Genomic DNA, 18,396 nt, shown 5'->3' on the forward strand with positions numbered 1-18,396 from the left:
GCCACCATACAAACTGCTCCACCACCATCCGCACAGTTGTCCTTACCGCTGGGTGAGCGAGGTTGTGGATCAGACTGAAGACCTTCACCCTCCAGTGCAATGGGACCACTGGGCATGGCGTGCCTGTTGAGATGTCGCAGGACAATGTGTCCGGGCTTCTGGGCACCCGGATATCCTTGAATTTGAGGCCTGAGATGGCGGTCCACAAGGCCTGCGTCTCCGCATCGTTCCTCTGTGCCTGAGCTAGTTGCTCGTAATCCAGGTCGGGCACAAGAGTGTTGATGGCTGGATGGCAGATCGCATCCAGATTTTAACCACATATTTGAATGTTGGCCATGAACTCAGACACGTACAAGAGGTGGCGCTGTTGTCTGGCGGACCACGGATCCTTGGCCATCGCCAGCGCTTGAGTGAGAGGCTTGTGATCCGAGAAGGCTTTGAACAGCCTGCCCTCTAGGAAGTAGAGGAAATGGTGGATGGCCATACAGCGCCAGGGGCTCCCGGTTGAAAGCACTGTATTGGAACTCCAGCAGGCGCAGCTGCTTGCTGAAAAAGGCCAGCGGGCGCCATTGTCCATCGAGCCACTGTTCCAGAACCCTCCCCCCCCCCCCCCCACTGACATAGCTGAGGCATCCACAGAGAACGCGGCGTGGCGCTGCCTAGAGCCTCCTTTGTTGCGATGAAAGCCCTGTCCAGCTCCTCTGACCACAATAAAGTATTTTCTTTGGTGCCCATGAGCGCGAACAATGGGCGCAAGGTGCGTGCGGCTCCAGGGATGAAATGATGGTAAAGGTTCACCATCCCCGCGAACTCTTGGAGGCCTTTCAGGGTGGAGGATTTGGGGAATCGTTGAACAGCTGCTACCTTCTCCAGCGCTGGCGCAGCCCCAGCCGCTGAAATGGTGTGCCCCAGGAACTGAAGGGACTCCTTGCCAAACTAGCATTTGGCTGCATTGACCGTGAGGCCGAATTCTGCCTGGCAGGTAAAGAGTATGCAGAGGTGGGCTTTGTGTTCGTCCAGGTCTTTTCCAACTGCATGCATGAGGTGCTGGAACATTTGGGCCATGTTCTTTAGACCATAGGGCATACGCAGGAACTCTAAGGGGCTGAAAGGGGTAATAATGGTCGTTTTACCCACTTCGTCTGGATGTACCAGGATCTGATGGTATCCCCGCATGAGGTCCACTTTGGAAAAGACCCGTGCGCCATGGAGGTTGGCGGAGAAGTCCTGTATGTGGGGCACCGGGTACCTGTCGGGGGTGGTTGCGTCATTGCGTGCAGTTATCCCTGCACAGTCTCCAGCCCCCGGATAATTTTGGGACCATATGGAGCGGTGATGCCCAGGCGCTGTCCAAGCGCCAGACGATTCCCAGTTCCTGGAGCCTGGAGAACTCCTCCTTTGCCTGCTGGAACTTCTCAGGTGGCAGCCTTCTGGGACTAGCGTGCAGTGGGGGGCCCTGTGTGGCGATGTGGTAGAAGACCCCATGCTAGGGCAGGGCGGCATTGAACCATGGCTCTAAGATGGTGGGGAATTTGTGGAGGATCTCATCAAATTCATCCCTGACAGCAGCTACGGTGGCGATTTTGGGCCTGCGGGCTTCTGCTGTGTCCAGTTGGGTGGGGTGGAACATTCGGGCGTTGACCACCCTTTTGCACTTCACGTCAACCAGTAGGCCGTGAGCTCTGAGGAAGTCAGCCCTTAACAGCGCGGTGCCCACGGAGGCTAGCACGAACATCCAGTGGAACCACCTTCCCGATCTGTACCTGTGCCCTGCAGATGCCGTAGGTCCTGATGGTGAAACCATTGGCCCCCCGCAGGGCTGGGCCTCGAGACTGGGTACGAGTCTCTAATGCTGTGGGGGGGGAAGGACGCTGAGCTCAGCCCATGTCCAATAGGAATCAGCAGCTGGTGGATCTGTCCGTCACGTGAAGGAAGATATTTGTGTGGCCAGCCATCGCAGCCATCAACAGTGGCTGGCCTGGTCGTTTCCCTGAAACCCACAGGGCTGGCAGCACTTACGGGCTTGCGCTCCCCAGCACTGGTGATAGAAACACTAGGTCGACTGGCCCTCCTCTGGCTTGCAGTCGGCTGACTCCTGGTCATGCCACCTGGTTGAGGGCTGCTTCGTTCTCTCTCTTCGTGCTCCAGAGGGCATCCGCACGGCTTCTGCTCTCCTTGGGTTCGAGAAGTCCTCATCTGTGAGGAGCAGCTGGATGTCTTTCGGCATCTGTTCTAGGAATATCTGGCAGAAGAGAAAACGAGGCTTGTGTTCTTCTGCCAGGGCCAGCATTTTTGTCCATCTGCCTATGGTCCCCAAGCCCATCTAGGTGAAGGAGCCTGGAAGCCTGTTGCTGGGGAGTTAGCCTGAAAGTTCCATGCACCAGGTCTTTGAGGGCGGTGTACTTGTCCATAGCTGGGGGGGTGGTGAATGATGTCATTCACCCACGCTGCCGTATCTTGGTCCAGAGTGCTCACGACATGATAAAACATCGTGGCATCTGAGGAGATGTTGCGGAGTTGAAATTGTGCTTCCACCTTCGGTTGGTGGGTCCAAAAGAGGGGGAAGCTTGATGGAGACAGCTTTAACCTCTGCTGAATCCATGGCATTTTGAGTCCAGAAAAACGTCTGGGCTCGTTGGAGTCACCACTGTGGCGGTGAGAGCAGTGGGAGAAACACAGCCACCATGTTGAGGGTCGTTAATGACCAGTTTTATTCAAATTCAGCACGTCCCTATAAGGGCAGCATGAGCTCAGTCACCTGGTGCATTGTGACATCATAATCGCTGCCCAGGGTGCGCGCTGGAAGGGATGTTGGAGTCAGAGAGAAACCATCTCTTGACGCCATTTCCCCATGGCTGCCCCGCCACGTAGCAATTCAAGTGGGGCCTGTTCACCATGAGGATGTGTGCCGCCACAGTTGCTTATTTTCTCATTTGTTTGATTTTTAGCAATGTTTGCAAGATATCATGGATGGATATTTTCCTTCAGAATTGCAGAGCAGATATCCAAATGGGGTTCCAATTCAGGTAAGAGCCAGGAAAAAGAAACAAATATTACAAATATCAGAAACCAAACATGTTGTTTACTCCTTTATGAAGATGTTGCAAGAATGCCTTGTGGAGACCTCTACAAGAAAGATGGGTTACACCTGAACCCAAAAGGGCCAATATCCCAGCGAGCAGGTTTAATAGAGCTATTGGGTATGGTTTAACCTAATTTGACGGGGGAGTAGGAACCTAAGGGATAGGGCAATGGATAGGAGAGAGTAAATAAGAAAAGTTTGAATAGGCAGTGAAATTAACAAGGCAGAAGGAGCAGAAAGGGATTGAGAGAATGGCCAAGTCTGTCATGTAACAAGGTGTGGGGAGTAACAGATTAAAGGTATTATACATGAACGGACGGAGTATAAGAAATAAAATGGATGAGCTTGAGGTTCAACTGCAGATTGGAGGGTATGATGTTATAGGAACAATGGAGACCTAGCTGCAGGAGGGCCAGGAATGGGAAATTAATATTCCAGGATATACATCCTATCGAAAGGACAGACAGGTGGGAAGAGGGGGTGGGGTGGCACTGTTGGTGAGGAATGATTTTCAGTCACTTGGAAAGTGACATAAAAGTGGGTGGAGTCTGGATAGAGTTGAAGAATTGCAAGGGTAAGAGGACTATAATGGGAGTCATATACAGGCCCCCAAACAGTAGCTCAGAGATAAGAGACAGAATAAATCAGGAGCTAAGATTGCCATGTCAGAACGGTAATGATACAGTTGTTATGGGGGATTTCAACATGCAGGTAGACTGGGAAAATCTAGCTGGTGCGGGACTACAAGAAAGTGAGTTTATAGAATGTCTCTGGGATGCATTCTTAGAGCAGTTCGTGATGGACCCCACCAGGGGAAGAAAATTCTGGATTTGGTGTTTTAACGATGCAGATTTGATAAGGGACCTTGGAGGAGCCATTAGGTAATAGTGACCATAATATGGTGAGTTTTAATTTGCAATTTGAAAGGGAGAAGGAAAGAAAGTCAGAAGTATCAATATAACAGTTGAATAAAGGTGATTATGCACCCATGAGGGAGAAGCTTGCCAAAATACAATGGAAGGATACCCTGGCTGGGAGAACTGTGGAACAAAAATGGCAGGTATTTCTGGGCATTTTTCTGAAGGTACAGGGCCAGTTTATTCCAAAGAGGAAGAAAGGCTCGAAACCAAGCAAAGGCCAACTGTGGCTGACCAAGGAAGTCAAGACCAAGAACCAAGCAAAGAGGAGTGGGAAGCTAGAGGATTGGGAAAGCGTCAAAGAGCCACAAGATAACTAAGAAAGCAATACAGGAGGAAAAAATGAGGTGTGAGGGTAAACTAGCTAATATAAAAGGGGATAGTGAAAGCTTCTTTAGAGGAAAAAATTAGTTACGACCAAAATTGGGCCCTTAAAAACAGAAACAGGTGAAATTATTACGAGAAGCAAGGAAATGCTGAGGAGTTTAACTGATACTTTGGATCTGACTTCACCAGGAAAGATACAGGTAAAGGTCAGATAGGGGGTAGAGGTCCTGCAGTATTGAAGGAATTGATAGAAATTCCAACAGTAATGGAAGAATTGATGGAAATCCATATTTGGAAGCATTTGGACAAGCAAATTGAATGGACTGAAGGCTGATAAGTCTCCAGGGCCTGATGGACTGCAACCCAGGGAGCTTAGAGAGGTGGCTCTTGAAATTGTGGACACAGTGGTCAACCTTTTCCAATGTCCAATAGATTCAGGAGAGGTGCCTGTGGATTGGAGGGTGGCTAATGTTGTGCCGCTTTTTAAGAAGGGAGGGAGAGAATGGGCAATTACAGACTGGTGAGCCTGATGTCATTAGTGGGGAAGATATTAGAATCTATTGTAAAAGAAGAAATAACAACACTTAGACAGAAATAATAGTACCATTACAAATCAGCATGGATTTCTGAAGGGAAAATCATGCTTGACTAATTTTCTGAAATTTTGAGGATGTGACGAGGAGGGTGGACATGGGAGAGCCAGTGGATGTGGTGCACTTGGACTTTCAGAAGGCTTTTGATAAGGATCCCGCATAGGAGGTTAGTAGGCAAAATCAGAGAGCACGGTATTGGGCGTAAGGTGCTGACATTAATAGAAATCTGGTTGACAGACAGGAAACAGAGTTGAGATTAATGGGTCACTTTCGGGAAGTGGGGTCCTGATTACTTGGAGATGAGTTGTAGCATCACAATAAGAAACATATTGGACCAGTGACATAATCTTGCTTGGCACCAGTCTACACTGAAACTTAGTTTGTAGTGGGCCCAATGGTTAAGATCACTATTTGCATGCCATTGTGGAGCAGGTCCAAGACAGACACATTTCTGTGGGTGGCTAACCCATTCCATATTTCCTTTTAATTGACAAAGCTTTCAGTGAAGTTTTTTTTTAAAAAAAAAGGCCAAGGATAGTGGTTGATGATAATCTGTGCATTTCTCTTGGGTTTTTTTAAATAACTTTATTTATTCATTCAACAAGGTTATTACATACAGTAAAAACAATAAAAAAACAATAAAAAAAATTATATATAAAAAAGAGAGAGAAAAAAAAGAAAGAACCCCCCCCACCACTCCCCCTCTCAGCCAGCTCTCTTTTAGGAGAGCCAAAGAGAAAAAAAACTGAAATATATTTACTAAAATCTAATCAAGGTAAATTTAAATGTAAATATTCTGAATATAAAGACCACTTATTAAGAAAAAAAGAATAATTATCATGTAAAACATACGTGATTTTTTTGTTTTCATCTCATTATGCCATCTATTAATATCAATCACATTAGCATTTTTCCATGTACTTGCTTTACATTTTTTTGCTACAGATAAAGCTAAATATAGAAAAGCAATCTGAAATTTGTCAAATCCCAAATCTTTCAAAGGCTTCAACTCGCCCAACAAAAATATTGTCGGGTCTAGAAGTATTTTGATCTTGTACAAATATTCCAAAAACAATTGAATTGCTTTCCAAAAAGATTGTATATGTACACATAACCAAACAGCATGAAAAAAAGTTCCAACCGAATTACCACATCTAAAACAAGAGTCTGATTCACTAAAACCATATATTTTTTTAACTTTTCAGGTGTTAAATACAATTGATGTAAAAAATTGTAATTAACGATTGGATAACGAACATTTATCAATCTAGTAACACTATCATGACAAATATCTAACCAGTGATCTTCGGAAAAAGTAAGATTAATATCCTTTTCCCATTTAATCTTAGATCTATCCCATCCCTTTTTTTCCATACTTTCCTGTAATATTTGGTACATCAATGAAATATATCCCTTTGGTATAATCACAAGAAATGATTCAAATTTAGTCAATTTAGGTAAAATCATATCTCTACCAAATATTTGATTTACTAAGGATCGAAGTTGATAATAAACGAATAAAGAATTCTCATTAATACCAAAATCTTCCCTCATTTGATTAAAGGATAAAAATTTACCTTCTTTAAAACAATCCCCCAAGTTTTTTATATCTTTAGATTTCCAATGTAATAAACATTGATTATACATTGAAAAAGGAATAAGTTGATTAATGGTTTTAAAGTCAATAATTTACCCTTAGTCAATAATTTACCCTTAGAACCTATCATTCTATTTTACCTCATCCATAACTTCATTAAATGTTTTAGTATAGGCACGTTATATTGTTGTAATAAATTTAAATTCCACCGAAACAAAAATTGATGTATTTCAAATTCAAAAATATTCGCCATCTCAATTTAGCCCAACTAGGGGGCCGTTCCAAATCCATTAATGAACTAATAAATTTAAATTGAGCTGCCTCATAATAATTTTGAAAATGTGGAAACGTAATCCCCCAATGCATATTCCAAGTTAACTTATTCAAAGCTACTCTCAAAAATTTACCCCTCCATTAAAACCTCCCTAACCATTTTATTTAAATCTCGAAAAAAAATGTTATCAAGTAAATAGGGAATAGATTGAAACAAGTACTGTATACGCGGAAAGATATTAATCTTAATTGTATTTATCATTCCCATTAAATTAATAGGTAAACCTTTCCATTTAATCAAATCAGTTTTAATTTTTTTCATTAAAGGAACATAATTTAATTTATATAAAAATTGATAATTAACATTCAAAATTATACCCAGATATTTAATTTGATCAGCCCACTTCAAATTAATAATATTCTTATAAACTGAATAATCTCCTTCATCTATCGGTAAAATTTCACTTTTTTCCCCAATTAACTTTATATCCAGACAAAGATCCATCTTGTGTTTAACATTCCTTCAGGTGCAAAAGTGACTGAGCTGGGTTTATTAAATACACCAGTACATCATCAGCAAATAAATTAATTTTATACTCCTCATCTAAAACTCTCGTACCTTGTATCTGTGTATTTTGTCGTATCAACTATGCTAAAGGTTCAATTCCTAATGCAAACAAAGCTGGAGACAAAGGACAACCTTGTCGAGTTGAACAAGTTAATTTAAAAGGTTCTGAAATCTGACCATTTGTCAATACCCTGGTTATTGGTTTATTGTATAAAGCTTTAATCCAACCAATAAAAGAAGGACCAAACTTAAATTTCTCTAAGACTTTAAATAAAAAGTTCCACTCAACTCTATCAAAAGCCTTTTCTGCATCAAGAGATATCACCATCGGATGGTCAGGGCACTGTCGATATTTATTAATCAAACTAATCACTCAAAGAATATTATCTGAAGCATATCTATTCTTTATGAAACCTCTTTGATCAACATGTATCAACTTACGTAAAAATTTAGCCAATCGATTCGCTAATACTTTAGCTATTATTTTATAGTCTACATTTAACAAAGAAATTGGTCTATATGAAGACACCTTTAATGGATCTCTATCCTTAGGAATTACAGTAATTAAGGCACTAGAGCATGTTTCAGGTAGATCATAATGTTCATTAATCTGTCGTATCACATCTCCAAACACGATAGATAAATCATCATAAAATACCTCATAAAATTCAACCAAAAACCCATCATCACCAGGTGATTTTCCATTCGGCATTTTCAACATAGCCAATTCAATTTCTAAATCAGTAAAAGGAGCCTCCAGCTCCAATATGTCTTCTTCTCCGAGTACCGGTAATTTCAACACCGATTAAAAAGGAGTCAATCGATCCGCTCTCCTGTTTTTCCTCAGAAGTATATCTTCTTTCTTTGGCTTGGCTTCGCGGACGAAGATTTATGGAGGGGGTAAAAAGTCCACGTCAGCTGCAGGCTCGTTTGTGGCTGACAAGTCTGATGCGGGACAGGCAGACATGGTTGCAGCGGCTGCAGGGGAAAATTGGTTGGTTGGGGTTGGGTGTTGGGTTTTACCTCCTTTGCCTTTTGTCAGTGAGGTGGGCTCTGCGGTCTTCTTCAAAGGAGGTTGCTGCCCGCCAAACTGTGAGGCGCCAAGATGCACGGTTTGAGGCGTTATCAGCCCACTGGCGGTGGTCAATGTGGCAGGCACCAAGAGATTTCTTTAGGCAGTCCTTGTACCTTTTCTTTGGTGCACCTCTGTCACGGTGGCCAGTGAAGAGCTCGCCATATAACACGATCTTGGGAAGGCGATGGTCCTCCATTCTGGAGACGTGACCCACCCAGCGCAGCTGGATCTTCAGCAGTGTGGACTCGATGCTGTCGACCTCTGCCATCTCGAGTACTTCGACGTTAGGGATGAAAGCGCTCCAATGGATGTTGAGGATGGAGCGGAGACAACGCTGGTGGAAGCGTTCTAGGAGCCGTAGGTGGTGCCGGTAGAGGACCCATGATTCGGAGCCGAACAGGAGTGTGGGTATGACAACGGCTCTGTATACGCTTATCTTTGTGAGGTTTTTCAGTTGGTTGTTTTTCCAGACTCTTTTGTGTAGTCTTCCAAAGGCGCTATTTGCCTTGGCGAGTCTGTTGTCTATCTCATTGTCGATCCTTGCATCTGATGAAATGGTGCAGCCGAGATAGGTAAACTGGTTGACCGTTTTGAGTTTTGTGTGCCCGATGGAGATGTGGGGGGGCTGGTAGTCATGGTGGGGAGCTGGCTGATGGAGGACCTCAGTTTTCTTCAGGCTGACTTCCAGGCCAAACATTTTGGCAGTTTCCGCAAAGCAGGACGTTAAGCGCTGAAGAGCTGGCTCTGAATGGGCAACTAAAGCGGCATCATCTGCAAAGAGTAGTTCACGGACAAGTTTCTCTTGTGTCTTGGTGTGAGCTTGCAGGCGCCTCAGATTGAAGAGACTGCCATCCGTGCGGTACCGGATGTAAACAGCGTCTTCATTGTTGGGGTCTTTCATGGCTTGGTTCAGCATCATGCTGAAGAAGATTGAAAAGAGGGTTGGTGCGAGAACACAGCCTTGCTTCACGCCATTGTTAATGGAGAAGGGTTCAGAGAGCTCATTGCTGTATCTGACCCGACCTTGTTGGTTTTCGTGCAGTTGGATAATCATGTTGAGGAACTTTGGGGGACATCCGATGCGCTCTAGTATTTGCCAAAGCCCTTTCCTGCTCACGGTGTCGAAGGCTTTGGTGAGGTCAACAAAGGTGATGTAGAGTCCTTTGTTTTGTTCTCTGCACTTTTCTTGGAGCTGTCTGAGGGCAAAGACCATGTCAGTGGTTCCTCTGTTTGCGCGAAAGCCGAACTGTGATTATGGGAGAATATTCTCGGCGACATTAGGTATTATTCTATTTAGTAGAATCCTAGCGAAGATTTTGCCTGCAATGGAGAGCAACGTGATTCCCCTGTAGTTTGAGCAGTCTGATTTCTCGCCTTTGTTTTTGTACAGGGTGATGATGGTGGCATCACGAAGATCCTGAGGCAGTTTACCTTGGTCCCAACAAAGCCTGAAAAACTCATGCAGTTTGGCATGCAGAGTTTTGCCGCCAGCCTTCCAGACTTCTGGGGGGATTCCATCCATACCTGCTGCTTTGCCACTTTTCAGTTGTTCGATTGCCTTATATGTCTCATCCAGGGTGGGAACCTCATCCAGCTCTAGCCTTAGGGGCTGTTGAGGGAGCTGGAGCAGGGCGGAATCTTGGACTGAGCGGTTGGCACTGAAAAGAGATTGGAAGTGTTCTGACCATCGGTTGAGGATGGAGATCTTGTCGCTGAGGAGGACTTTGCCGTCTGAGCTGCGCAGCGGGCTTTGGACTTGGGGTGAGGGGCCGTACACAGCCTTTAGAGCCTCGTAGAAACCCCTGAAGTCGCCAATGTATATAATTGACAGAAGTATATAATTTCTTATAAAATGAATGAAACTCCTCATTAATCTCACGGGGTTTGTAAGTAACAGTCGAATTTCGTCTGACTGCATTAATAACCCTTGATACCTGTTCTTTCTTTAATTGCCATGCAAGTATCTTATGCGCTTTCTCACCCCATTCATAATACTGTTGTTTAGATCTATTAATCAAGTATTCAAATTGATAAGATTGCAACGTATTGTATTTCAGTTTCAATCTAGACAACTCTATCTTCTGATTTTCTGTCACATCTCTCTGAAATTCCTTTTCTAATTCATCAATCTGTTTCTCTAATTCAAGGCTCTCGGTCAAATAACTCTTTTTATCTTTAGAGGTATAACTAATTATTTGACCTCTCAAGTAAGCTTTCATTGCATCCTACAATATAACTTTACTCTGAACGGAGTTAACATTATCTTCCAAAAAGAAATTGATTTGTTTTTTTTAAAAATTCAATAAATTCCGCTTTTTTTTTTAACAACATTGTATTGAATCTCCAACGATAAGCTGCACAAACTTTTCAGAACTTCTGCCATTTTGCCCATTTCCTAGTCCATCAGATTTTCTTTTAGGAGATAATGGTGGACTTCTTTGTCCTTTGACATCTGGTAACAAATTAGCAAAAACCATTGCTTCATGCTCACTCTCAAAGAATTGAGACTGATAGTTTCCATAAAACACTTTCAACACAGCAGGATAACGAAAAGCAAATTTGTAACCTTTACGCCATAAAACATCTTTAACTGGATTAAATTCACGTCGGCGTCTGATGATATCTTGACTCAAATCAGGGTAGAAGAAAACTCTATTATTCTGAACCATCATTGGTGCTTGCCTTTGTCTTGCATTTTGAACTGCAAGTCGAAGAATTGTCTCTCTGTCCAAACAGTTCAAAAAACGAACTATCATAGCTCTTGGAGGTTGACCAGGTAGGGTTTTTCTTAAAGCTCTATGTGCTCTTTCCAATACCAATCCATCAGGAAAAGACTCTTACCCCAACATCTGGGGAATCCAATTAAAAAAAAAATTGACAGGATCTTGACCCTCTATACCTTCTGGCAAACCCACAATTTTCACATTATTTCTTCTGCTTTGATTTTCCAAATAGTCTATTTCTTTTTGTTAACTCTTTTTCCCGGGCTCCTAAATCTTTAACTGATTTTTCCACATTTACTATTGTTTCTGTATTGGATTGTACCTGTTGTTTATATTCAGAAAAGGAAGCTTGAAATTTTTAAAAGTTTTCCCAATTTTCTTTAGCTTCTGCATTAACCACATTTAGGTCTGAACATATATTAGTATTCATTTGAACCAGCTGGTTGAATTGACCAGTAATCACATCCAAATAAGAAGCAATACCTTCAAACATCATATGAACAGGCTGAGGTGCAGTTTGAAATGCAGAATCCGATTCCATAAGTTGTAACTCACTTTCTTCCAGCTCTTCTTCCATTTCCTGTGCAGTGGTAGAGTAAGGTAAGCCCTCTTCCAGTTGTTCTTCAAAAGGCAGGATTCTAGTTGTTTTGCTGTGAGTTTGGGCACCCAATGATGACCCCTCCCGACTTCCTCGGGGTCGTCGCTGCCGTCCTCCCGCAGATAATTTTTTCATAAAATTACGGAGTTCTTCGTAATCAACGGTGCTACCCAAGCCCACAGACGCTATAGACTGCGTGTCTACCCTCACAGTCCTCTTCTTCCACACTCCTGTCTCTTCCAACGGGGGTATTCTTTGTAACAAGCCGCCAGGCTCATGCCCGACTTCTCGGGAGCGCGCTCCTTCCTCCACAGAACAGGTCAAACCAGCCCCATCTTGAGACTGGTGAGTAGCTGTTTCCTTAACTTTTGTTCCCATCGGCAATGGTTGAAGCTTGGGGATCGCTGAAAATGGCTGTTTCAAGTCATTTAGGCCCTAATTCTATTACACTTTGAAACTGTATTTTCTTTTGTAACTGAGACTTAGTTTTTTTTTTACATTAGCAGCCATAATGGCTCACCAAAATATCAAACTGAAAATTAGTTTTAAAATTAAAAATAATGGGTTAAAAGTCTGGCCAGAGAGGGCAGAGATTTCATGTGTAGTCTCTGCGCCATCTTGCCACGCCCCCATTTCTCTTGGGTTTGATGTACTATTACATTTATATGCTTCTGTAAGGGTGAAATTCCAGTGCGTAATCTCCTGCTTGTAATCAGAGTTGTTGCCTATGTCTAATTGGAGTTGGACATTGGAGATACAAGAGTCTGTAGATGCTGGACTCTGGAGTGGAAAAAAAACCAAACTGCTGGAAAAGCAGCATCAGTGGATCAAAAGAATGATTGGTGATTTGAGGATCAAGACCTTGCATCAGTACTGAAAGTGGAGAGGAAAGATTGCTAGTCTATAGAAGTGACAGGGAGGGGGTGAAACATGGGCAAGTAGATGATAAGGGAGGGATGATGGGGTGGGATAGGAAAGGTAGACTAAGAGAGATGGGATACAGGAAGATAGGAATATAGGTGATGGGCAGATGGAACTGGGGAGGGATGGAAAAGGTGAAGAATAGGAGAGAGAGAGAGTGAACTTGGTTGGACTGATAGGAGTGGGAAAGGAACATGCAAAGTGGGTTACCCAAAGCCAGTAAATTGGATACTATTTGTTTTGGAGAAGGGTAGAATTTGTTAATTTTCTTGGGTAGCTGAGTGGGAAAAGGAGAAGTCTCCCTTTCATGTTAAGATGGCTCGATACTGAGATTGATGAATTGAGAAGAATGGACCTCAGAGGTTCTCTGAGGATCAATAACCTGATACTCCAATTAGGCTGGATAGGCATTAGATGGCCAAAAATAGCTTTGAAAGTTCTCAATGAGCCAGGGTGGTTATAAAGTTGTAGGATTGATGGGATTGGGAAGGTATCAGATTCTGGGGTCTACCTGAAGGTATGATTGGCTGTTATGAGTTCAATTTTTGTTAATGGACTCCCAGTATTTGGTGCCATAAATACAGCGAGCCCATGGTTATCCTGCATTTATCCTTGTGAACTGTGGTTTGACCAGGTGAATGATCGGCGGGACGTGATCTTCAGGGAAAGGCGAGAATGCGTGGAGTTCCCTGGTGTGGGACAGAAAGTAGAAGATAATCCTGGTGATAAAGGCTCCAAGCAGCAAAATTTTGAGTTTGTAAAGGTAACAAATGAAGTTTCAGGTGAGCGGATGACTGCAACTGGGGGAAAACAAAACAGCCACCATTTACTCACTGGCAGCTGTCCAAGGGAGTAATAGCTTGCTTTTTAAAAAAAAATCAGTAGGGCTATTTGCCCCTTGCTGCCCAATTACTCCCAATTAGCCTACAGCTCCTTTATGTTTTGAACAGTTGGAGGAAACCCACACAGACATGGGGAGAACATGCCAACTTTTACAGCCTATTTTGGAACATAAACATTGGATACTTTTTTAGTAAAGTAGCAATAAATGTTTATCCTAAGTTACCCTGAGCCACCTAACTCCTTACCTTAACTCCTACATGCCTCCACTCATGCATTAAATTAAGGTGAAATTCAACTTGGGATAAAAACAACTTTAGCTAGGGAACAATAGCAGACTGATTAGTGGTTGTCGGTTCCACAGGTGGAAAACAATAATGACAATTGTACATTTTTGCATGCTGCTGCTTCACAGGTTCTTGTTGAAGAAAAACCACAACAGTAAACCAATTAAATTAAGGTACGATAAATACATAAAATAGATAATATACTAATGCTGAAGCATCAAAGAGACTTGCAATAGTGCAGACCGTCCATGATCTGTGTACCAAGGGGAGGTTCAAGAGTCTAATAGTTATTAGATGGAAACTGATCTGAATCTAGAGGCAGTAATTTTCAGGCTTCTGAATCTTCTCCCCGAAGAGAGTAGTTGCCATTTGCTCACCAGCCCACTCCCCAGAGAATGTATCATTCACACCATCTGCAGTGGCATACTTCCTGTTTGTCATGAGTGTTTCTATCACAACAGAAGTGTCTTTTTACAATAAAACCTGTATTTTCAATTGCTCCCAACAAATGCAGACCATGCCAAGTTGTCGGAGGTCCTTCCAAGTGCAGGACTCGGGTTTTATTAAATTGCCCCTTCTTTTTACAGCCTATATGGCTGTGGTAAGATCCAATTTTAGTCCAACCTCCACAATGCAGCACAAAAGACAGAAATTGCAATAAAACTTCCAATTTGGGGGGGGAGAAACATCAAAGTTTGCCATATTTGAACTGAAACTCATGGGTTATGGTGACAGACAGAAAATGGAGATCAGCCATCAAGGAATTAGAAATGGGCTCCAGACAAAGCCATTAAAAAATACTCTTCACAGTGTAGGGCTTGTCATGTTTATCTTGCATACATAAATGCCTGGTTTGAAATAAGGCAAAGCATATTCTTAACTTGATCTGTTTCACCAACACTACAATGCCAAGTTGAATTTCCCACTAGTGACCAGGGGAGGGAGGCTCTAAATAACCCCCAAAATAGTAGTAACTTGTATTTAAATTATGCCTTGAAAAGATAAAACTCCCCAAAGGGATTTACAGGAGTCTTAACCAAATCAAATTAGATAATGGCCCATATAAAGTTGGGTCATAAGGATAAGTTTTAAGGAATGAAAAGACAAAGGGAGGTTATTACTGATCCTAGGGACCATCAGAAGGTCTCTCTTTGAGGTGGACTATGTGAAGTGTGGTCCTCAGTGGAGGGGGAGGAATCACAATTCAGGAAGGCTGGAGATGGATGGGGTGATTTCATCCAGAGGATCAGGCTGGAAAGAACAGCAAATGGTAGGGTCCAACAGCAACAGGTCAGAAAGAAGACCTATAATTTCCTGAAAAGTTACTACCTCAAGCTGGGGGAAATAAATTACCATGAACTGAGAGGGAGACAACATGAAGACAGAGCCGCTCCTTCATCTTGTTTTTTTTAAGCTGAGTAGTTATGAGTATACACGTTGATGGTTTGGTTCTTTGTTTAACAGACTCTTTCATTGATGTGGGCACAGCTGGTCTATGTTTTAACAGAACTCAGAACATTCAGATCAACACCTGGGATCACTGAATGCAGATTATACTCAGCCATTCAACAACGAAACAGGCCCTTTCACCCACAGAGTCCACAATCATCGAGCACCTATTTACATGAACCCCAAAGTTTTCAATTGCCTCCCCACTCCAAGATTTTACCCCTTTCCTTACACAACTAGCAGTGACCAGTTAACCCATCATCCCACATGCCTTCAGGATGAGAGAGAAAATTGGAACACCCAGAGGCCTCCCTGTGGACATAAGAGGAAGTGTGCAAATGCCACACCGACTTAACCCTGCATGTTATCTCAAGGAGAGGGAATAAGGGGACAAAGATGGGACTGTAATTGTGTATGATTCTAGTGGGTTTTTTTATAAAATGAAGGTGGGGCAGGGTGAATGGTGAACTAAAATTCAATGGTAGGAAGGATGCTGTGTTCAGGATAATATAATATCCACTGCCATGACTTCAAGCCAAGCATAGGCTGTGCACGGTAAATCCTGTAGGCAGTGGTGATGGGCAAAGGCACCCTTGAGCACCAGATTAAAACCACATTTTTCAACTCCTGTCTTTAAATTGTCAAGTTCGTAAAGATTTAGATTCTCCCTTTCTGGTTAAAGACGTTATTGTGGCTTTAAATACTAGGCAAAATGGTACATCTCCAGGTGAAGATGGTTTTACGTGAGTTTTATGTAAAAAATTAAAGATTTGTTAATGCCTCATTAATGGAAGTATTAAAGCAAATAACTCATACCCACTCATTACCAGAATCTTTTTCAAATGCTATTATAACAGTAATACCTAAGAAAGATAAAGATTTATTAAAACCTGAGTCTTATAGACCTATATCTTTATTGAATATTGATTATAAAATTGTTACTACAGTTTTGGTGAATTAATTCATTTAGATCAATCTGGATTTGTTTTTTTTTAAACTATATTCTGCTGATAATATTGCTAAATTAATTAGTCTAATTCATACATCTCAGAAGAAATAAGATTTAGCTTTAGTTTTATCATTGGATGCTGAAAAAGCTTTTGATAGGTTAGGATTGAATTGAATTATTTATTTAGAGTTTAAGAAAATTTTCAGTTCAGACCAATATTTATTAATTGGATTAAGACTTTAGTAACCACTCTAGCTGAAGAGTTTTTAAATAATGGACATATTTCTTCTTTTTCACTAACTAGATCTGCTAGACAAGGATGTCCTTTATCTCCAGCATTATTTGTTTTGGCAATTGAACCATTAGCATAATTAATAAATAAGATGAGATAATAATATTAAAGAAATTAAAATTAATAGTGAGGAATTTAAGATTCATATGTTTGCTGATGATGTTTTAATTTATGTAACATCCTTAAAATTCATTAAGTTCATTATACAAGTTGCATGATTATGGAGAAATATCTGGTTATAAAATTAATTGGGATAAAAGTGAAATGCCATTAGTTGAGGGGGATTATGGTTGCTGTGAGCAAATTGCTCAATTTAACTGGACACAAAATCCAATTAAGTATTTAGGAATTAAAATTGATAAAAATTTAGATATTTTATTTAAATTATTTACCATTATTTAATAAAATTAAAGATTATTTAAAAAGATGTAATGATTTATTTATAACTTTTATAGGTAAATTGTATTAAAATGAATATTTTTTCTGAGGATCCAATATCTCTTTCAATCTATTCCTTGTCAAATACACTAAAAAAAATAAGGATCTTGATTATTAGAAAATTTTATGGAAAGGGAAAATAGTCAGAATTTCTTGGGGCAAAATTAACATGGAAATTTGAATTAGGTGGTTTACAACTTATACATTTTAATTATTATAAAGCTGCTCAATTGAAATTTATTAGTGGAATGTTTGATTTTTAAATGTCTTCAAATATAGAATTAGCTAAAATTGGTGAGGAGTATATGCACGAATTTATTTATAAATGGAATTCAAAATTATTAGTTGGTAAAAGATCAACCGATATTGAAAAATTTAATTGAATTATGGAATAAAATTGATTATGAGATAGGTGGAAAAGGTATGATTTCATCTGAAATGCTTTTATATCAGAATAAACTTTTTTCTTTTACTGTTCATAATCAGTTTTTAAAGATATGGAATCAGTTAGGTATTAAAAAGGTGGAGGATTGTTTCGCGGCTAGAAAATTTATTTCATTTAATCGAATGAAGGAAAAATATAACATTCCTAATAATAATTTTTGTTATTATCAAGGAAAAGTTTTTTAACTGAAAAATTAGGCTACAGTTTAAAATTATCTCGACAATCTGCTTTAGAATTATGACTCAAGGAGATATAAATAAATTTATTTCAGAGATGTATAAATTATTACAAAGGAAAATTGATTTGAATAGAAATATGAAAATGATTGGAGAAACTTGTGTAGAGATAATATGACTAAACTTATTAATGTCAGGTATAGGTTAATCCAATATAATATTTTACATCAATTATATATAACCCCTCAAAAATTTAAAAGGTTTAATATCTTCAGATTTATATTTTAGATGTGCTAAAGAGAGGTTATTTTTCCCCCATTCAGTTTGGTTATGCTCCAAAGTTGAAACTTTTTGGATAAAAGTTGAATTAATTTTGGAAAAAAAATTAAAAGTTAAATTTCCATTTGATCCAATGTTGTTTTTATTAAATGTTAAAATGACTACTTTAAATTAAGATTAACTATGTATCAAATTGAATTTTTATGATTAGCTTTAGCTGTATCTAAGAAATGTTTGGCTATTACTTGGAAATCTGATTTAGTGTTCGGAATGCAAAGGAGGCATATTGAAATGAAATCTTGTATCCCTCTTGAAAAGATAACGTAATTTAGGGGATAAACATAACTTCTTTTTGAAAGTATGGAGCCCATATTTTACAAATGGTTGGTTTGAAGATGTGAGCTCTTGATCTGTTTTGGTGATGATTCTTGGTTTCACAGCAGCAAAGTTGAATTATATGTATAATTGATGATCTTTCTTAGTGGGTATTGTAGGGGGAGGAAGGTGGAGGAGTAGGGGAGTAATGGGGAGGGAGGGGGGGGGTTGGGGTCATATAATGTCCACATA

General features: G+C 40.8%; 1 protein-coding gene across 5 annotated transcripts in view; it reads left to right on the plus strand.

Annotated features, from left to right (window-relative positions):
* The window catches only part of ubxn11 (UBX domain protein 11), a 61,292-nt gene that overhangs the window by 23,295 nt on the left and 19,601 nt on the right, over positions 1-18,396 (plus strand). For all 5 annotated transcript variants that reach the window (XR_011343488.1, XM_069895437.1, XM_069895439.1 and 2 more), the window contains 2 exons: positions 2,949-3,026; positions 13,309-13,456. Coding sequence is in view for 4 of the 5 variants with exons in the window: in XM_069895437.1 (XP_069751538.1) it covers positions 2,949-3,026; positions 13,309-13,456 (226 nt within the window). In the remaining variant the exon portion in view is untranslated. The remainder of the gene's footprint in view (positions 1-2,948; positions 3,027-13,308; positions 13,457-18,396) is intronic.

This window comes from Narcine bancroftii, chromosome 8 (genome assembly GCF_036971445.1).
Source record: "Narcine bancroftii isolate sNarBan1 chromosome 8, sNarBan1.hap1, whole genome shotgun sequence".
NCBI lineage: Eukaryota > Metazoa > Chordata > Chondrichthyes > Torpediniformes > Narcinidae > Narcine > Narcine bancroftii.